The 22,877-nt window shown below is 41.9% G+C and overlaps 1 protein-coding gene across 1 annotated transcript; it reads right to left on the reverse strand.

Annotated features, from left to right (window-relative positions):
• Window positions 1–263: 263 nt before the first annotated feature.
• On the reverse strand, window positions 264–15,310 carry plcl2 (phospholipase C like 2; the record flags this gene model as incomplete). The annotated part of the gene is made up of 5 exons (XM_079226981.1): window positions 12,863–15,310; window positions 11,523–11,726; window positions 7,291–7,366; window positions 2,250–2,359; window positions 264–467 (listed from the first exon to the last, which is right to left on the reverse strand). The coding sequence occupies exons 1-5, from the start codon at window positions 15,293–15,295 to the stop codon at window positions 264–266; spliced, it is 3,027 nt and encodes a 1,008-aa protein (XP_079083107.1). The 5' UTR covers window positions 15,296–15,310.
• Window positions 15,311–22,877: the final 7,567 nt, after the last annotated feature.

A 22,877-nucleotide genomic window follows, 5' to 3' on the forward strand; every position in this document is an offset into this window, starting at 1 on the left:
TCTGTGATCTGAACTTGGGCAGGATGTGTGTCCCGGAGTCGTTGTGGCATTTTTATTGATGGTTACAAGGCAGAAGTCTGAGCGGTTACAGCTGTGCTTGGGGATACAGGAATGTACACAATGGAATGTGGAAAAACACTGGTGTGTGTGTGTGCAGAGCAGTGATGCCAGAGAGAAAGAGAGAGAGAGAGCGCGAGAGAGAGCGAGAGATTTTGGGTTGTGAGCTCAGGAGGCAGGACCAGAATAGAGGTTTGTGTGGGTCTTCAGTTGTCCTCATCGGTGAGCTCCTCCTCCACCGTGGCCTTCTCGGGAATGGCCTCGAGGCTGCGTCTGCTCTTGGACTCGGAGCCAGACGAGCCGCCCGATGGTCCTCCTTTACTCAGGTTACTGGTGAGCGCCGCGTAGTGGATCTGCTTGAGGTTCTCCTGGACTTCACTCCTGGCGTGCTTCAGGAGGTCTGCCTGACCCTGAGGGTGCAACGATGGATCGAAGTTAGAGCATAGTTAAAATAAATAAAAAGTTGCAGCCCAGATAAAATTTCAAAGAAATTGTAGTACAACCATTAACATTACATTTGTCTGACCTATTAACTTATGATTTTTGCAAAATATTTTAAACGTCTATGCAGTGACTTTTTATGCTACAGACCGATGTCCTGGTTACCGCACGGTGTTAGCTGGGAACATTGGAGGCAAAAACGAATCATCTCGGAGAAGTGGACTAAAGAGACTTGGGATGTAGCGATCGTATATCTTAAAAGAAAGTAATGGTATTGCATCTCAAAAAAAGGCATTAAAAGGTCAGAGCAGATCAAAAGAAAAAAATCATAGTATTGTATGCCGAAAAGTAGTGATGGCGAGATGAAGCTTCCTGAAGCATTGAAGCTTTCCATCCAATTGGTTCGCTCATGTCCCGACGCTTCACAGAGCTTCATTTGCTCTACTGCGCCACCAAGTGGACAATACATGTAAAACAAGCAGAGTGATCATAATGACACCATGGCTTTGGTTTGTGAAGCTTTAAATTGAATAAATTATGTTTGTGATGCCAATACATCAATTATTAACTTATTAATATTGTGTCTATCTTTATGATATAATGGCGGGGTCAAAATCAAAACTCGAAACCAATTGGGAGAGGGTTGTGATGTGACTGTGGGTCAGTGGTTAGAATATCCGACTTTCAGTCAGAGGATCGGTGTTTCGAGCCTCAGCTCCGCTAGTCCATGTTGATGAGTCCAATTTTGTTAAAGTAAGAATAAGACCTTTTCCACAGTGCTGGGCTTTTTGAGACTATTTCGCCTACTTTATAAAATACCCTTTCACAGGTACACATGAAGCTGGTACAGAGAGGAAGGGAAATCCATTGAGTTTCGCTGCCCCTTATATTTCAAATCGCACGGCAAACCCACGAACCATTTTCTGAATCAGTCACGTGGTACGACCAGCTCGCGAGGCTTCGAACGTCACCGCATACGTCATCGACACAAGCCTCGATACGCGCTTCACCAAAATCTACCTGGATTACTCGACACGCGCATCGAAGCCTCGACACGAAAGGACACATCACTACCGAAAAGTCATAAAAATAAATGACAATAAAAGAACAAAGCTTGCATAAAACACAGAGACATTAATAAACTCTTATCTTTATATAATACAGTTGATTGGAGCTATATGCATGTGCAGAATGTTAAAATACAGCTCCTTTAATCAACGTGAAACCGTTTCAGTAAACACTATGTCCTCTCCGGGATTGACTGGAAATGTTGGCGGGACCAATTTGTCATTACTGTTCCGATTACTTCCTCCTTCAAATCAATTGTTTGGTTTGTAAAAATATTGAAACGCCGTCCCAATTAACCAAAGTGACACATTCACAATGCTCGTTTTATCAAACCCATATTATAGAAATCGAATGTTTTGACAAATGTGAAATATTATACATGACATTTGTGAAGCTTGAGAAATGATGACGTATTTAAAATAGTAAGCAGATAATTTGCCGCCACTGGACTAAATAAATATTTGACAAAACATTTCAGCTGTTCTTGTACATACTGTTGGTTAGTAATTTCAAACAAGACTGCATAGTAATTTGTAAAGAAAGTACAATTGTCGAATAATTACAGCAAAGTCAAAAGCGCAATACATCAGTACATATGAAGTGGCCTGAACAAGTACCACACATTTATACTTAGTTACATTACTGGTAGTCACTACACTGCTTTCTGTGCATGAAAACCTCACCTTCAGTATGGTGATGTTCCACGTGAAGCTCTCCAACGCCTTGTGCAGTTTCCTGCCCTTCAGCCCCTCCTTCACGGCCAAGTCATGGAGGTTCTCGTGAAATTCCATTGCTGAGAGAGAGCGAGAGAGATGAGAGATGAGAGAGAGAGCGAGCATCAAGTCGGTCTGCAGCAGGTCGAAATTCATGGCTTTTATTGAAACAAGCAGCTGTGAGGAGACTGACGGAGATGCGACCGGGTGCTCGGCCTGTCGTCACAGCGAGGAAACCCATCAGAGCAAAGAGCACGGGCATTGTACGGTCAACATTTCCTCCTGCAGCAGAAAGGGTTGAGTATGTGGAGACTCAGAGATTCTCTGGCCTCGGAGGAGGATTCCTCTCTCATTAGTGTGTCGGCAGCGTCATAACAGATCGCTGTAGCTGCACATTTATAAACAAATTAAGGCAATAACCTGAGGATTTGATGTAAGACGTGAAGAAGTTAAACTGTACAAGCAGGTGCCATCAACATCAAGTGTGAAAATAAATATTTATATTCAGCAAGTTTTTCTTGATTCTTCTAGTTATCTACCCTTACAGTGTTATATTAATTAAATCTAATCTGATGTCCCCGCCAACTGCGTGCCCTCCACCAGCAACACCTGGCTTGCTCATCTAAAATCCCAGCGAGGTGTTGATGGGAAATCAAGGGACGAGAGTAGGCCAACCCTGGTTTATTGGGTGGTGGAAAAGCATGATAACTCCAACGGCAGTGAGGGAAACACAAAGCCGAGCTGAAGGACGCAGCGAGCCAGGATGAGAGGGACAAGAAAGAGCCCCGGAAACGGAGAGAAAGGCAGAGCGGAGACGCAGCGTAGGCCGACAGACATGACGTTTCTTTCACTGCGGATTAGCATCAAGGCATCGAACAGAGGAGGGATTTGTCTCCTCGAGGAGCTTCCCCCACCTCCTCTCTTCTTCTCCCCTTTGCATGACTGAGTCGGAGGAAGGACGCGGTTGATACCGTGTTGGCTTTACAAGTGCAGCAACAGGCGGCCACAGCCTGGGCGGTAAATACACCAGAAGGGGTCGAGTTCCCACTATGATCAAACCGCCTGCTTAACGCACTCCTGCACTGAGAATTATTGGTGAAAAAACACACGCATTTCCACTTGAAGCACCGATATCGGCAAGAGTCTACCCCGGCCCCTGTTGCTGCTGCTGTTGCCATGGAAACGTGGCGGCGCATGCGAGAGAAGCCCCCCCCACCCCCTCCCTCCCTTTGTGTGAAATCGCCACACAAGGTGTCGGGTTGTGCCGGTCCAGAGCCTCTCAGCTGAGCATGAAGTCTGCGTCCAGAGCTCAGGCGTGAAGACAACAGACTTTACTGACACATTTTAACATCTTTGACCCCCGACCTCAAGCGCACTTTGTTTTTCCATTTCCTGTTTTCTACACGACGCGCCACAATATTTTTCTCCTCATTATTCAGTTATTCTGTAACTACCGAGTTAATGCTGCTGCTATGCACGTGGACATGACTGTGCTGAAGAAGGTGCACAGCTTTTTCTCTCTCTCTCTCTCTCTCTCTCTCTCTCTCACACACACACACACACACACACACACACACACACACGGTTGCCTAGCAACATTTTATGGAGTCTGGCAGCAGGCAAGAAAGGGGGAAGCTCATTCTCAGCGAGGCATTTCAGATCCTGATCTCTCGGAGGGACCGCTGCAGCGTCGTCTTCCAGCATGCAACAATTACAGTGTGGAGTAGGACGACCTGAATTACTAATTTCGATTGATAATTTATTACTCAAAATAAAAAAAGATGATTGTATTGAATCGTAGTGCAGTGTGCCACTTCATCAGACACAGACCATTGAGGAAAAGCTGTACACCATGATTCATTAATACAAATGAAAACTATGGCTGCATCTTAATTATTTTCAGTATAAATTAATCTGCTGATTGGTTTCCTGATTAATATGTATCTTTAAAAAATCTTCACAATTTCTCAGAGCCCAAGATGACGACTTCAGATCACTTGTTTTGTCTCGCCAATAGTCCAAAACCCAAAGATACTAAATTGACTGATTGAGAAGCATTTCAACTCTCTGACTGATCCATAAATACTTATATGTACTGAGATTTAACACTGTACATAAATAGCTGTATGCCGCCTCTCATACGTATCTGTGGGCCTTGTCACAGCGTATATTACAGGCATGCAAATGAACCTCTTTAAGAGATTGATGGTGGAAATGGCTTTCTTCGTGTTGAGGGAAACACAAAGTTCAACCTGAAGGGCGCTCCTCCCGTGGCCGCAGCTTACTTCCTGTCACACACTCGGAGGCTTCCCCCGCTTCGTATTTGTCTCACGGAACGTGTCACGGTGAGTACACAAGTGCTGTTTTATGCCTGGTGTGGACCCCCAACCCTCGGTCTGCGCTCCCCGTCCTCATCCTCTTCCTCATCCCTTAAGTGTGTGTACGAGTGAAGACGACGACTACTTCAAAGTGAAGTTTATGGCACAGAAAAACACGAGAGAAGCTGGAACCGGGGAACATTCAGCATCTTTGGTTGAATGCGAACTGAAACAATTAATCGATTATCAAAAATGTTTCAACTCTAATAATAACAATAACAACTTTCAAATGTATTGCGCTAGAAATGCAAAAATCGTCAAGTTTCAATCGCCGCACCTCTATGTGGCAATGTCCAGGTGGGGAAGTAGAAACTGCGTTTCACAAAACAGCACGAAACTAAAAAGAAAGAAAAGTTGAACCCAATTAAAGGGTGTTTTTAACATATCTAACACAAACATTGGCCCTTTGCTTTGTATTCTGCAAAATGTCACTGCAGCTCTGCGCCGTAATGTCGCACTTGGCCTTTAAGAAACATCTTCTGTTCTGATCCTGTTAGTCTGCAGCAGGTTTGGCCGTCCATCTGCCCTGAGTGCTAATTGGAAAGTGTCGTGTGAAGGAAGTAACGTCCACGGTGGAGCTGCAAACACCTGACTGTTCCCCAAAGCTGGCTTTGTGTGGGTATTTTTTGGGGGGGTGGGGTTCTGAAGGGAAAATAGGACCTGCCTGAGCTGATGTGATAGATAATTCACAACCTTAATAACTGTTGCTGCTGAAATGTTCCGCTTGCTGTAAATAAGGGGGGAATTGGGTTTGCACTGACCCAGTTTCAACAGAACAGACGCACGCACACACACCACTGGGAAAAGATTGTCAGTTTAGGATGGAAAATAAATCAAAGTTCATCAGTTTGCCATCTGTTGTGTCCTAGTTTGTAATTGTTGGCTGTGGAATTGTCGCCAGTTGATTTTAGATAATCATATATATATATATATACACATACAGCACTTTGTGACCAAACGCCCCACAAAGCTTCTGTGGAGGCTTTTGAGAGCAAAAGGTTTGGTCTACTCGTCTACTCTGTGTGTATTGTTTCATGAAAAAGAATGACTCACTTTGACAATGCATTTATCAATCAGCACTGGGACTCACTGTGCGGCACAAAAGGAGAGTTACATCAGAACCTGCTGCGTTTTTCCAAACGCACAACTCGTTTGATGAACTGTCGTCTCTCTTCAAACTCGCCATTTTGTCAGGATGAGTAAGTAATGATGTGGAAAAAGATCTAACAATGTCTCTCCTCCAGGTTTCAATACTTTTAATTACTCCAAAAGAGTGATTTACACACGCCTTATGGACGATGAACAGCAGGCAGAACTCAGGTGACAATGCAGTTGCATTATGTGCTCTATGAATCAAAACCATATGAGCCAACACTGTACATATTGTAAATGATTTCATAGTAGCAGATCTGTTTAAAATAGGAGCAGGAAGACGGCGACTAAGGCCGTCCACATGAACGAGGTCATTAACTAGACACAGCTCACTCGTTGCATACGTTAGCCAATTCAAATAGCCGAATCTGAACCAAACAGAAAACCCTCACAAGGAAACAGACAAGGCTTTGAGGAAAGCTCCACATCCCTGCATGCCCCCCCCAAAGCCACTAATTGTTAAGGGCTGGAAGGTGGTCAAACTGAAAACACCAAAGAAGAAAAAAAACAGCACGAAGCCTTTGATCATTGGTTAAAAGACAGTCCTCCTCTGCTCTGATGTGCCACGACAATAGAAATTGAATATTTTATAAGTCCATCCATCTGGAAACCAATAAAGCTGAGCCGGGTAATGATTGTCCGTCCCTCCTCCACTCACTTAGCTTTTCCAGCAGGCTTACTCCATGATTAATTAGCCTTCAATGCTACTTAAATGGAATTCATGGCCAGACAGTGCTGCATTTATACAGAGCACATTAATGTCAAAATTGTATTTCTTCTCATTAACAGGTTTTACCCATATGTCTGCACAGGCTGCAACGCTTGTTACATTACAGAGAAGAATTGTCACAGACTAAAAGACCGACCTCTACAACAATGGGATAAAAACGCAGCTGTTCATCCTCTCAGCGTCGCGTGACAATATTTTCCCTCTCGAGCTTGTGCATATTCTCAAAGAGATTCACAGATGAGCTGCCAATCAAACTCTGCTTCCCAGAAAAGCCGAGTGGAGTTACTTGACCACATCGAGTCATTCTGTTTCACGGGGCCAGAAAACCAGGACTGCACAAACACATTATGTGCACCACATACGAGAGTCTTACTGATATTTAGCATCTGGTGGAGAAGAACTGCCATCTTTGATGTGGTCCCGTCCACTCGTCTCTCTGAACCCTAAACTATACGGTGTAATTAGAATACAGCACAGTTACTGGTGTGAATTGAACACTTCTGTCTGAACCACAGCTTTTCAAAAAGGGAAGCCATGACCGGATCACGTACTTGAATATTATTCAAACGTTAATTCCGCTTATGCAAATGAGAAAAGCACAATTGGGCCTATCAAATTTCCTTTTGAGGGATCCGCGGTGTGTGGCTTCAGAGAGATGGCCGGGCCATTGTGCCGGCATTCAGGAGCCGTCTAATGGGGTCAGGAAACATCCTTTTGATAGTCGTTCTCTCGCCATCTGACCATCCTGTACCTGCTTTTTGGGTTTGTAGAATTCTCTCGTACACCGCCTCATAGGTTTCCAGCAGAGTCTTGCTGGTCTGGATCACCTGAAAGGAGACAACATATCTTGTTTATATTTGGCTTTATTTCATCAGAAAAAAAAACAACTGGCATCCCACAATAAAGCAGGAGGCAGTCTCCGTCTGGTGGCCGGGTATTTCTAGCTCCTAAAAACAAGCTGTCATTACAGGCACGTCGGTGGCCGTGGGCGCCCAATTGCATTTTTTGAAAGGAGAAACAAGCAATTAGGGTGTTTATTAAAATTGAGGTGGTGTGTTTCCCTTCAAACAGGAACATTGTCTCGTCCTCCGGATATACATTTTAGTCCTGGTACATGGTTTAAAACAATATCTCTTTAAAAAAAGAAAGAGAAAAAAAGGGCAGAGAATCAAGGTCGCGTGGTTATGACGAGAGTACAATGTGAACATGTGAGTCATTGGGAAGCAGACCGCTGCCGTGTGAAATTGCAGCTGTGAAAGAAGCAAAGTTCAGCTCCTGTGGTGTTATGCTCACCCGTTAATTGAGTGCACCGACTCTGGTGACCTGCAGACTGTAAATGCCTCGTGGTGGCCAAACTCAAAGACTTTGGGAATTATTTTGCATATTGAATGCCAACGCCGCACCCGCCCCAAACCACCATAATACAAACATTTGCTTCCTTACACAAGGACAGCAGCACTGCGGTGTTTGACAAGGTTAACGGTGCATGTGTAGCCTGTCACAGATAGAGGTAAATAAGCAGAGAGGGAACGTGGTCAGACCAACTGGATCTTTCTCCTTCGATTAATGGTTTCATCCAACATCCATGATATATGTGCCCCAAATGTTGCACTGCCTTTGATTTCAATTTGCGCCCGTTAGTAACTGGGGCCCTTTACGTCCGCAGGATTGCTATAGTTGACTTGTATTTTTGCTTGTACACTCCCTAAGTGACTTAAGTGCACCGCAAGGTCGTGTCACGAAGCCGGGCCGCCCTGCTCTGCTGCCAAGACGGAAAGGAAGGAAGGAAACAACACCGTTTTGTCCAAGCTCAGTGTAACAAAGCCACCCTGAAAAAAATAAAAGAGCAGCGATAAACATCATACCCCTGTAATCGATCTCAGGAGCATGCCAGCTCTGTGGTCGGCCGGCCAGCGAGAGAAGAGAGAGTGGTGTGGGGGTTGGATGGAGGGTTGGATGGAAGGAAAAGATGTAAACTTCTTTTCCGAAATACAGGCGAACACATTTTAACTGGTATCATCCTCATATTGTTCCTGAAGGCAATGTAGTTTTGTCAAAAGGTGAAGTCTGGTGATGTTTTATATTTATTCTCATTGACAAATCCTGTGAAAAGACCGAAACCAAAAAATAAACTGAGTATCGCCTGTGCATCCAAAGCCTCATATACCTTATTCCTCATTCATCCACTAGAAACGTATAAATGAGCCCTACGGCTGCACTGCGTGACATGTTCCTTAATTACTATGAGCATGGGCACTGTGGTTTATTTCTGCTGGAAACCCTCAAAAGAGCATCACATGCCCCAGTTATTCCTGTTTGAAAATGTACAGCTTTTTAAAAGAATTACTGAGCCTTTTTGAAAAGGGATAATATATGTTTGTGACCCATTAAAAAAATAAAAAAAACAATGTACCGGTAGGTCATTACTGGGAACCGAGTGCTACCGACTAAGTCAGGGTTGGCTTTGGTCTTCTCATTGGATCTGTTCACAGAAACATATAGAATAACACCAGAAGGTCACGTTAATCAGCAACTGAGGCTTTAATACTGAAATCCTGCTGAATTGTCCTGTGATCGGATACAATCTGTTTTTGTGTGATCAATTGTTCTTTTAGTTTGTTCATATGATTCCCTCCTCCCTTACATTATCACAACTTAGATCTGTGACTCATTTTTGAGAGAATGAGTGAAGGCATGGTGAGGGATTTTCTAAAGACAAACATTGCCTTTCTCTTTGGGCCACGGTTCCATACAGTCTATCCCCTGATATTGTGAACTATACCGGGAACAGATACCATTTCAAGTGAATCACCATGTTATGCTGAACTCAGTCGTGACCGAGTGATTGTGGCTGTTTTTTGTGTCACTCCACAGCTGCGGTTGCGGCACTTAGAGCTGTCACACACGCTGCGATTACTTCCCTGATGGGAGGAGAAATTACCGTCTTGGTGGCAGAGACGCCGTCTCAAATGTATTTAAAGGCACATTATGAGGCCAGTGGGTGGACTGTGTCCCATTTGCACACTAAAGACCACCTCTTGTAAAGGCCATGTTTAGTTATATTATTATCATTATTACCTGCATTTAACAAAAGACACAAATGCTTGTTTATTTGTAAGGGGATGTTAGCTTAGCAATGCCGGTCTGCACATAACAAGTAAAGGGAACAATACTTTTGGAACAAAACAGACAGTGATTACAAATAAAAAGCTATTGAAGATATGCACACAAATAATGATACCTAATATGTATGCATAGTTCTAATCTAATTCCACAGAAAAAAATATATTGGCTTACTGATAGACAAAACAATGACTAACATATGGGCTTTGTATTCCCCTCGGTTCAGTGTTTCAGAGATGTGTGCATTCCCAACTCATCTCTATTTACAGATTTTGCCCTACGTTCATTTCTTGTGAACAAAAACTGAAATCAGAGCACATTATGGAAGACCACACGCTGGCATCGTGCTGAGTTTATCCACACAAATGGGCAGGGATTGAGACCCAGATTCTATTTTTGCCAATTAGGATGCGAAGGCCTGGTTACTCCCAGTGGTGGATTTTGACACAGTGCCTGCATTTCTGATTGTACTGAACCATACATTATTTACATCTTTTTAAGTTTGGCTCTTCTTTTCATTTATGCCCTTTGTACTTGTCAGCTTCCCTTCAGCTGTGCACCTTCCTGCTCTCAGTCTCCTCCGGCACTCTGCTGACGACCAAGGCCTGCGGCTTCACACCACTTAAGCCCTTGTTCTTAATTTATTCCATTTCGGTCCCCAAACACCCGTCATTTTCTACTTTCTTCCCTCCAATTCAATTTTTCTGGCCATCTTTCCATCAGGCCCAATTAACTAGCCCTCTGCTCCAGAGTCTGAATCCAGCACCTTAATCCGTCTCAGACGTTTCAGCATCATCCCCCCTTTTTTTTGCCCCAAGGCATAAAGTGTGCCATTAATAAAATAACACAGTTGGATGCAGATAACGCTTGCCTCTTTGAGTGTGTTCGCTTTACCTGACGTTGCTGTATTTTAAGTCTCGCTAACATTTATGTACAGTTAACATTTCCTCGGTAGCGCTCTGCTACGGTTTTGTGAGTGAAGGTCTTGCTGCCGCAGTATATAATGTTATTGATCGTCCTCGATATTCCTGTTGACTATTGTCGTAGCGTGGCTCCGTGGACACGAACCACATTAGGTGTTAAGTTCTAGCCCGGAATTTTGTGTGGTGAATTACTTGGTAGGATTTTTTGGGGTGTGTTAAAACCAACATGCAAAAAGATCCATGTTAAGATCGTGGATCGTGGATCGTGATCCTGCCTAAAAAACAACAACAACCCTGATGTGATATTTTTGCCGTCACCCAACTCTGCTTTTGCCAGTGGATTTACTGCAGAGGATGTCTGCCTTGGGCCTGCAATGCTGATGGAAAGTTGACTTGCTCATAGTGTGTTGAGAATCAATGTAAGAGAGCAGGATGTGTTCAGGGTAATGCATTGTCTGGGAATAGCCACAATGGCATGTTGCATAACTTGTGAACATTGATTTTATTACTCAACAGAGCTCCAGCCACGTTACCTAACCAGCTCTGTATGCCCCCATTAAGTCTAGTAAAGCCAATGTATTGATTTGATTTGAGTCAAAGCTTGTTTGCTTGCTAAGTTCTTCTTTTTTTATGTATTAATAGATGGATGCATAGATAGCAGGGATGTTAACTGCTTAGCCACAAGGAATATTTTTGATAGGTCACTCATGTTGGTCTATAAATTAATAGATTAAGGACTACTAGAAGCATTGCTTCTTGTATTTCACAAAATTTAGCTTTTCTTCTTTTTTTTTTATAAATGGACCGGTTAGTTATCAGTTAATGGGTTCCGGGTTGTCAAAGGCAAAATTAGCCGAAACTGACATCCTTGACATGGATGGATGGTAACCTTAAACTACAGTTCATATGAGAAACACAACGATGGACCACGACTCACCATCTCATAGGTGGTGACGACTTTCTTGAGGACCTCTGGGAGCAGACTTTGGGGCTCCAAGTTCGGATACTGGTCAGCAAGGTTGAACACCAGAAGGGGGCTGTTGTCGGGTCCAGTGAGTCGAGGGGAAAGGGCCAAAATGCACTGCTTCAGGTTAGCAACCGCTGAAAGGCCGCATAGCTCTTTAAAGGACACAATGGCATTCTGCAGAGAGAAGAGAGAAATTATAGCTTGGCTTGCAGTTACACTGGTTTATACAGGCAATCCAAGCAAAACGCATAATAAATCACTTATAACAGACTTAAAAGAATGAAAAGGAAATTATTTGTGATGTTGCTCAAATCTGGCAATGACGTGCTTTAAACATATAACCCCACAACCCTACAGAGTAGTTAGTCAGAGGAAGTAGCTGAGAACTCACTCATTACCTGTGAGAACTTTCCTTTTGGCACTTGCTAGCTTCTCACAAACACTCAATCCTTTTGGACTGCCATCAGCATCACACGGAAATGGAACACACACACAAATCCTAACCTTCCTGTGAAAGCCCAGATTTAAACACTACATAAACAACCGGAGGGACAAACTGTGACAGGACGGCCAAGATGTGTTATAGTCTCAAGGCCAGTGGCTTGTTATCACACAATGACTGCAATATAAACAGGCCTCCAAAATAAATCCTAATACAATGGCTGAAGAAACACAACATGTGACCAACCCCAGAGTGTTGTGATACTCCATTACAGCATTTCTCATGAAATGTCTTTAGTGAAACTTCAAACAAACAGATTGAAGACCACAACATAATGTGATCATGCTCCTTGTGGTGGCAAAGCTAGGTCAATATCAGACAAGAAAAAAATGGTTTGGGATGACTCTGGATTTGTCTCGATTGAGAGCCATTGAAATTGCATGTAATTTGGTTAAAATATGTTACCAGTCTGCTAAAGACTATGCTCAGCATCTGTTGCAGCTGCAGTGATTTTAACATACAAAACTCTACCATTAAAACAGGGATCTCATTACAATGTTTTCCAACTTTTTCCCAGCATTTGTTTCAACTATTGCACAACACATCAAATTGAATTTGATTCGGTCGAGCCTGGGGATTTTATGTTTCTCTTTCCAGAGTGGGACCCTTTTTTTAGACGCTCAAGATCCTTTGTAGTAGATCTGGTTCTAATCTGTACTTGACTTGGGGTTAAAATTTCACAGAAAAACATTCCCATGCTGGAAGACGAAAGAAAAAGTCACGATGATATTGTTGGCTCAGTACTGCACACACATCAGAGGATACTAGTGAATAAGCATTTATTGGGAGATTGAGTTAAACTGCTTACCTGCATGTTTTCTCTGAGATCTGTTGCCTCCCTCAGTGGCAGCATGGCTGTTTTGAAGACATCATCCATAGCCTTGATCAATAGTACTCTCATGCTGGCATACTCTCTACTCCTCTTGGCTTTTCGTACAGACAGTCCTCTCTTGTGTGGTTTGCCACCTCCTCTTCGATTGGTTATGGCCACATGAACAAACAGCAAGGTGTGTGGCAGCACCTCCCCCGTCAGTGATTGTAGCGGTACATGTCGAAAACCTGGCTGGAGACACTCAAAGGGGATGGTATACTGGCCGATAAATTCATCTCCAATATAGTCATCGTCTAGCACCACAAAGCGCACCATTGCAAGCTCGGGTAGATTTATCTGAAACTCAAAGCTCTCATCAAACAAAGGGTTGTCCCCGTTCTGGTTGACCGTTTTAGTCCTCTGTTCAGCGCAGTCGGCCGGAATGCCGTGTATTTCCACGTACATGTAGGGGTCTACTACGTCTCCTTTGGCACCTGAGCCTTTGGGTTTAGGGAAGTTTTGTCCACTGATGATCTTGATGTGTAAGAGCTGTGGAGAAACCCCAGGCACTGAATCTTTAGTGTTGGCACTAAAATATGACACGTGCTCCCTCATGATGGCCGGACGCAGCACATAGCCACAGTTCCCATTCTGACGAAACCAACCGATGTTTAAATCCATCATCAGGCCCGGAGTCTGGTAGTTCATTGCCACAATCTGGCAACCGCACTTCCAGAAATCTTGTGGGTTCATGTTGCTGGAGTCGATTCGCATGGGGCTCGGGTAAACCCGTGCAAGGTACTTCTTGTTGTAGTTCACAAAGTCGCCTGGGAAGTCGCTGGCGCAGCGACTGGCAAAGACCTCATTGAAAGAGCAAAGCTCCCATTGCTTCTGGCTCTGGAAGGATGTTGGGAAATCTTTGAACTCCACAGACTTGCACAAGGTTACCAGATCAGAGAGGTCCTTCGACAGCTGGAATTTTTTGGGTGCGACTGTCTGCTGTTCCGCAGACTCAATGCTCATCCTTTGAGACATTTCGGCCCCCTCATCCTCGTCCGTCACCTCGCCTTCTGAAGCAGTGCAGTTCGTGCTCAGTTTCTTACCCTTCAGCAGGATCTTTCCCTTCAGTTCTAAGGGAGAGGGGAGGTAACAGTCTTCAGGTTTTGGAAGATCTATGTGAATCTTGTCTCCGAGGATCTTCTTTATGTGCTGAAACATGACTCTCTGCTGCTTTAAGGAGCAATGGTTTTCTAAACACAGCAGCAGTGGAAACTCGGATGCAACAAAGGCATACTTGTTGAGGACATCAATGACGCTGCGAAAAACTATCTGCGATGTCATCGTGTGACCAGTGTAAATAACAGGTTCGTTATCAGGCCCGTCCCAAACATCCAGCTCTACACTGCGGCAGCCCATCTTGAGAGCACGAATATAGCCTGTCACGTCAGAGGGACCTCTGAATTGATCTTCTATCAGATATGTGTTGTGGGATGCATTGATGTAATAGTGGGACAAAGGTTGGTTCATGTCTTGGCAAACTGTTTTTTGTTCAGGGTCAAATATATGGCACTCTGGAGACAAGAGATAGTTGGTGAACCCATCTAGAGAAAGCCAACCCTTAAGCCGGCCCTCTTTAGACGGTTCATATTTGTGAATGACCTCTAAGCTGGTGTCTTCACTGACTTGTGCCATACCCTGCTCTGCCTCCAGAAATATCATTAAATCCTTGCTATCCAGAAATTCTTTGTTACTGGAGAACTGAACAAAGAGAAAATAAATTTCTGGTCTGGTGCAAAGATCATGAAAGACCTCAATGAACTCATCTCTCGTCACATCAGAACCTGCTTTGTCCTTGGCTTTGTGAAGCTCTTTGAACTTCAGTTCTATTTTCACATTTTTAAGTCCAGGATTCAACTTCTTGACTAGCTGCACAGCAGCACATATCGTTATTTTTCTGCTGTTGTTAACATCTGCCTCATCAAAAAGTTCACCAAGCCAAGATGAGCGCATGTTGTTCTGAGTGCTTTCTATCATATTCAAGGTGTGTTTCCCATAGGAGATCAGGTACCTCAGCCCTGTAACCCAGATGTTGGCTACATCCGCAGTGTTTGCCACTAAGTCCAGGGACTCATAGTTCTCCCCAAAGATGATTGAGAAGGCACAGTCCTCCGATATCTGATCATAGGTTCCATTAGTTCTGAAAGTATCTGTGTTTTTGCCTGTCCGCACCTCCTTGATGGATTTCACATCAATTTTAGCCTTTTCTGATTCCTTCTTTGTGGGCTCCCATCTCAAAGACTGCATGTCGGCATCCAGGAGAAAGTATCGGTGGTAGATGCGGGAATTGGATCGCACTTTCTTCAGCTCAGAGCCATCCACCATAGCACTGATGCAGTCGCTTGCAGTGCTAATTTTCTTCTCTGTGGGCATGCTGCTGAACGATACAGTCTTCTTTCTTTCTTTACGCTGTCTTGAGCCATCCTGCAGAGAAACAGAAAATAGTGCATGAATGAAAATCTTTATATATAGGTATGGATTGTTTATGTTTCAGCTTGATATATGCATGGTTTTGAAGACAGTGTTGTTTTTAATTTTTAGCTAACCAAATTAGTTATTTGCAATCTTTCACATCATTCCTTCAACTAACCTCTAGCCCGGTTACCACAACAGTTCCTTTTTTAACCCAATCTGAAAACACAGGCATTCTTCCCCTTTTGACTTTCAGCAAAATAACTATTTCACCCAAATATCTTAAATGTCTTTATAGTAGGATGCAGTATTTCATATTCTGCCTTCAAGTTTTCAGCATAAAGACAACGTAGATCTTTACCTTACATAACAATACAACAGAAGCAACATGCTGTCTGCTCCGATATACTGTTTGCATGTAATGTCCTTCCTTCCTGGTCGGAACATTTGCCGAGCTGAATCACAGCAGCAACTTTCTTGGGTCACTTAAGGTACCCGTCACTGGATATTATGAAGATACAACAGGAACTCTCCCTCAGGAGAGGATCGCCCACACAAATCCTGTCATCAACAGCATCCACATTTCTGACATTTTATAAAGAATCTTGCTCCTTCGCTGGAGCAGGTTTCTTCAGCGGAAGTACATCGTTTTAGGTTTTGGATTCTTCAAACTCATTCCACAAATTTGGCATCAGCAAAACCCAAACCCTTGTTAATCACTATGTGGCAGCTTAGTGGTACCACTTTATACAAAAGCGATGCATAATTTGGTCAACTCTATGATGTTGCCAAGTTTTCTAATAGAAAACCTTAGATCTTCTTTTGATTTGGAGATTAATGAAATGCACAAAACCGTCACAGCCTCGTATGTAATCAAACTGAGAAAACCCGTACTGATAAACATCACTGTGTTAAGGAACGATGGGCAAAGCCACTAAATGTGATTCAATGATAGGAATGATGGGTTATGTGTATGATTGATGTGTCTATATATACACATGCCCATAAATAAATATAGGAGCTTTCACACATCCTTCATCTGACATCTTCCTCCATTCACATTCAACTGACAATACTAATAATAAGAAATGTGACAACTCTGACATAGATGGAGGCTTCGCCGGCATCTTTCAAAGGACCTTCAGGACACACAGGGATCAGCTGTGCTGCATCATGTTTGTACTTGTTTGCAATTGGTCAAGATGCAGGAAAAGTAATCGATACTGACAGTGCAGCCTGCTTCTGGCATCAGTCTCGGTGAGATTGTTTATCTGTTTTGCATGATGAAAACATAATAATAGATGATGTAGAATAACAAAACAGAATGGACCGAACTAAACAGAAGCCAAGGAAGCTTAAACAAAGTTCCTCCCCAACATGAAAGACTTCTCAAATACAGTCAAGTGAAATAACAAATACCATATGAAACAGAAACCTGTCACTGGGCAATTCTAAAAACTACATAAGGCCAAATAATATTATGTAAGGATTAAAACAAAAATGAATTACTCACGTTGGAGTATTGCAAAACAGACTGAACAGCACTTTTCCTCTGATCGGAAGAATCTTTCACCTCTCCATGTATGGACATGTCAAAGGGAGTTCATTATAAAAAATGGGAGCTTAGAAACTAAATGCATGACTGCAAATAATCCTTATGATCTGGTCAAGACTGTGAATTTACAGTCACAGTTTACTGAGAGATTGTGTCTGCTTCCTGCTGTGTAGGTCCGCCATGCCAGGCATTCTCCTCAGGATTTCCCTTCGGCTTCCTCTACCTAAACTAGAAAACAATACTGCCCACGCCCATCTCTGTCTTAGCATTTGTTGTTATGCCCTGAGGACACTTGTTTCTTATGCAACAGTCCCTTTTTCCTGTCTCTGCTGGAAGTCAGATGGCCCAGAGTGTTTTTCTTTTTCAATTAAGTATTGTTTTATATGTCCTTAAATGGTTCTTCAAAAGATGTGATCTGCAACATCAGATTGTCTGTCTATTTATAGATCAAACAGATATAGCTTTATAGGGTTCATTCTTCAAGCCATAAATATCACTTATCTCTGAGCCTTACAATACCGTACAATCTTCAAAGGGAGCGATGATCAAGATGCGTTTTGTTCGCCAGGCCAAAGCACGGCACTGAAACAAGCTTTAAAAAAGGGAATACCTGAAAAGACCAAATATAGTCAGCAGCACTGCCTCGAACAAGACCTTTATCTCCCCTTCACGGTTACTCTGTTGACTGATAGCTTTGAAGGATTTACGGACCTTTACTGGTGATCATCAAGTCAGCCGTGTAGTTTGATTGGTAGTAGGGCTGCAAAGGGACAGCACAGTTCCAGAGATGTTACAAGGGAAGCTAAGCAATACTTCTCCTGACATAATAGCGTACTGTTATCTTTGTTTGTTTGTTTACCATATTTATTTTTAAATTATGTCTCGATTATTGCTTTATTGTTTATTGTTATGCACCTTCCACCGAGTCAAATTCCTTGTATGTGCAACGTACTTGGCAACAAATCATTCTGATTCTGATGTTTGAGTTAAAAGTATGCCCATTTCACTGAATTGTTACTGTGCACTGCATTCAGTAGCACACTTTTCCATCACATGCACAAATCACTTGCCAGCATGCCATTACATAGGAATTCAGTTGCACGCCTCAGCATGCACAGTGCATTCTCTCATCACATGTGCAGCCCACAACAATGCAAACAATAGCCAAAGGACTACATGCCACCAGGTATGTTTTAAAGTACTCAGTTTATTTCTTGTACACATTCTGCTCGCTAGCTGTTACGATGTGGGATGCAGCTTGTTTGAGCATGCTCACTGGAGTCTCAATTCATTTCCAATCATTCTTGATTGTAAAACGTTTTTTTTTTAAATGAAGTTTGCACACAGCCTATATTATCAGCGCAAATATTAAAAGCACCTTTCACCATTTGTTTACTTGCTAGATAGCTAATTTACCACATGACACATATCACATTGTATGTATTTGACAATTTAATGTACTTATTATGTAGTACATTTTTGGTTTTCATCCTGATATGACAAGGTTAATTCAGTCTAGTAGGAGCAAATAAGCCCTATATTTGCATTTTATTCCAGTTATTTCCCATAGAATCTAATACATTTTCATTTATTTGCCTGTAAATTTGCACCATATATATATTTTGCGACCCTAATTGTGGGTTAATAACATTTCACAAAGCCGTGTTTGTTATGTAAGTGTGATCTGGAAAGTCAATTTCATAAGACAGAAATTACAGCACCAGTGTGAACATGCTGGTATTGATCAACAATCGTGTTCAATACCCACTTAATGTGTCACCATCATTTTGTGTTAATAAGTAGTGCCACTGTGGTTTCGGTGGTAATAATCCAAAACCCACTGCTGTGCGATGCTGTTACTCATAACTTCTTTGAAATAGGTGGAGCTCCATTTTATTTCTTTTTTTATGATGACGGGGGAATCAAGGTTAAAGTCTTTCTTTCATTGTCGATAGATATAACTGTGGCGCAACAGTGCTCATTGTTCATTACAGAGTTCATTTTAGTTATGCTTAGAGAAGAAAACCCCTGGTACAAGTCAGTAGAGCATATACACACATAACAAAAAATGTATGTTTTCAAGGCATTTCATAATAAAGAGATAATAACAAGGCTTATCCCATAAGGCTCACCCTGACGGGACATTATTTGTATGCCTTTACATGCCGTGTAAGTACATGTTTGGTGTTTGAGTGAGTGAAGGAGACAGAGGCAAACCCAGGAAGAGACAATGAAACAGCAAGTGCATAAGTAAGACAGAGCAAATCCAACTGCTCACAGATCCCATAGGAATCTGAATCCCCTAATGGACTGAATCCTGCATTTTTTTTCTGCCTCAGTGAGCAGTTATAAACTGTGAACATGGCAGAGGAACCATTACTCTCTGTTCCACTGTTCTGTATACATCACCAACGACAAGCAATGGGAATCACATTGCAGCATGAATAAACTTTCAGCTCCAGACCAGCGTTGGCTTCAATTCACAATAATCTGAATCTATTCAATGAGACGAATTTCAGCAGAATGCAAATGTGGTTCGGAAACCAGACGGGTACCAATGTGGCCCTATTTTTAGCCTAAAAACAACAACATCTCTTTCAATTCTACTGGCACTAATAGTGTTGATCACTCCTGTCCAATGATGAATTATTTAGGCCGATTTATGATTATATGCAACATCTATGTTATAAAACTACGAGTTAAAACCTGCACAGCGCACATATTCTCTTTGGAACCAGAAGCAGTCTTTTTAGATGTATTTGTCCTGTGGCACAAAATAAACACTCAGTCCTGATATCAAAAGTCAGATGCTGAATCATTTTCTAACTCAGTCTTGGATTAGACCCAAGACTGCATTAAAGTCTCCTCCCCTCCCTACCAAACAAGCCGAGGCCACAGCATGGTTACCTAAGAAGCTCATACACAACCCACAGCTAGCAGTGGGATATGTAGCTTTTTTTTTACTCTTAGTCCAACCTAAGAGTGAAAAACAAAAGGGCTTACGAAGCTGGTCACTACCAGGTTAGTTCGCATGAAGAGGTTCTTATGCAGCAATCCTGTAAAATGTATTTTCGAGTCAAGGAAGCGGCAGCGTATTTGATATAGAGTTAAACAGTATTCTATCATGATTTCACAATTTCCACCTCTAAGTTTCCTATTTTTCTTCTTTAACTTTGATGGTCGTGTAAATCTGTGGCTTTAATTTTAATAACATTTTAGAAGGAGACAAACCAATGCCGAGATATAATAAGTAGAGTTTGCATTAAAACCCAATATATAGACAGTTAGTACTGACACCTAACTTCATGAGTGATGGTTGCATACAATGTATGTTTAAATGTTTAAATTAAGATAGAAGCAGGATGTATCTGTAATAAAGACCCTGGACTAAATTCGATTCACTCTTTTCTGTGACTGGATTATAATTCAACTCTGTTTTTATCTCCATTCAGTATGCAAGATTGTCATACAGTATATCATAGTCCACTTATACTTACATACCTTCATCAACAAACAAATCATTTCCAGATAATGACTCCGCCACATATTAATTATCAGGGAGATCTGTTGCAGTCCTACTAATTTCTCTCAAGTTGCATCGTCAGATAAGAACATTGACACCACCTCTGTACAACGGGCAGAGGAGTTGACAGGAAGAGCTTTGGAGGAACAACAGAAGCGAGAACAAAAGCAAGAACAAAATGAGTCACGTGGAAACCCAACTGGTGAGGGTAAAGAGGAGGAAACACATGTTTTTAAAGCCGGCTCAAATTAAAATGTTGTGCTGATACAAAACAATTGTCAAATTCAGTGTGCACAAAGTGGTTACACCACAAAAAATACAGAAAACCCTTTATTTTGTATTTATTTTGAAAGGAGTACAGTTACCTGTATACAGATTTGTCGGGATGGATTATTTTTGATGAATGCAGCAAGACCTCTTCAGATGATTTTAAAAGCATGGTTATTTCAATCATATCTGAAGAACAATAGGACCATGTGAAAAAATGAGACAGCAAACTGTGCATAATACACAAGGTATCGATTCAACATTCAATAAAAAAACGATATTCCAGTAAAGAGCTTGTTGTTTTGTTTGAATTAGCATACGGAGACTTTTTGCTCTCGAACTGCACTGCAGTTGAATCCCAGCGGAGTTTAAACCTGGTAAAGGCCCAGCTGCTTCTGTTCTGCAACATATGGTATCAAATGTTGGTCAACTCAAGTGTGAAGAAGGTGACTACCCTGGGACTAAACTTTTAAATCATTTCCTGAACAAATAGAAATGAAAGTAAACTTTCTATCTTTGGAACAATATGGTTGTGACGATATGTCATCAGTCACTAGAGTTTAACGCAAGCTGACAACAAAAAAAGGACCTCAATTTAGGATCCACTCACCACGGTTTTTGACTTTATATCACTTTGGATTGTCAACTGGTTTTACCTTTATTATTGTACACTGATAAAAGGAACAGCGTGTCATTATGTATTTTTCCGCTATTTAAATTAAAGCTGACAGATTATCTGCTGATGAAAGTCATTCGGTGCATTACTAGTTTTTTTTCCGTTTCTTACCTTCAGGAGTGCATCGTAAAATACAGGTTATGAATTCATTTTAAAAACACAAAAATGTGAAATTATCGTGTCCGAATCGACCATGAGAAGCAAGTAATTAATAATCAAAATAGTGTTTTTTTGTCAGTATTTCAACTGAAAAAGGAAAATACACATTTACACAACCCAAAAAGAGACCAAAATGAGAAAGCCCCTTTCCTCAGGTATAGGGCAATAGGGCTAGAAAATAAGTTAAGTGTAATTCATCTCTTACTGATCTGTGTGTTTTTCTGTAAAATCTTTAGAATTTAATACAAATAACACCTTTATGAAAATGCTGTTGAATGTGCAAATCGAAAGTCTGCTGAATCCTTCTGCTGTTGTACTGACAAGAAAAAAACAGACGTAAGATTGTGGTCACATCTATATAGTTGTCGCACACAGGAGAGAATCATGCACGCTGCTACATCTTACAATTAGGCCAGCCTGCAGATTACTTTCTAAGAGCGTGAACACACTAAAACAATCAAAAACACAATCTCGATCAAACGGAGCGTCGAGGATCTTTGCAAATGTAGCAACGACGAAGCGCAGTCGGCGTGCGACACCGAACTGTTACATCAGGTCAGACTTACACATTATTCAAGTCAATTCAACACTGAGAAGCTGGAAAGGATTTTGCGCAAAATTGTCATGTCACAGTTCAGGCTCGCGGAGGAGAGAGTGAACTGCATCATCAGAGCTCGGCATCTGATAAAGCCTCCATGATGAGACGGTTTCAGAACACTGGCCGGCTTCAAACACTCTGCCTGCACTGCGAGTTGAATTAACATACGAGCTGCCAATTTCATACGATTTTTACAGCCGATGTAGTTACTGCTACAAAACAGCTGAGCTGATTCATCCTAGGAGCCTCTTAAAATTGAGCTGCAATGCAAAAACAATGCTGAAGCACTGGAAGAAACAACTAACTGGTAAATTGTATTCCTGTCAAATAAACAAACGGTTATTTCTTCTTGGATTAAAATACAGTAGAATATTTTTAACTAAACTAAATAATAACGATGTTAATATAGAGCTACATTATGGTTAGTATGATGGACTGTTACAATAACACTCACACAGAGTTCCCACAAAATAGCTGTTGCATGTTCTTATCTTGCAAACAGAACTAGACTCTGGCAGGATATCAGTTTGTGATTTTAACATTATAAAAAACTTTCCAGTTGGTAAAGTCAACAAGATTAACTTCCTATATCAAATAAGAATGAGAGAAGACAAGTAAACAGTGTTAGGGATAATGTAAACACAAACCTTTTCTTATGGTCGACCATAAGACAGACATATCAAATATCTGGTTTGTGCAGGAAATTATTACCCAAAGAAAATATCCAAATGTAAGCTCTTCTAAGAGAGCTGGGGTACATTTGGG

The sequence above is a fragment of the Taurulus bubalis genome (assembly GCF_910589615.1).
Source record: "Taurulus bubalis genome assembly, chromosome: 12".
NCBI lineage: Eukaryota > Metazoa > Chordata > Actinopteri > Perciformes > Cottidae > Taurulus > Taurulus bubalis.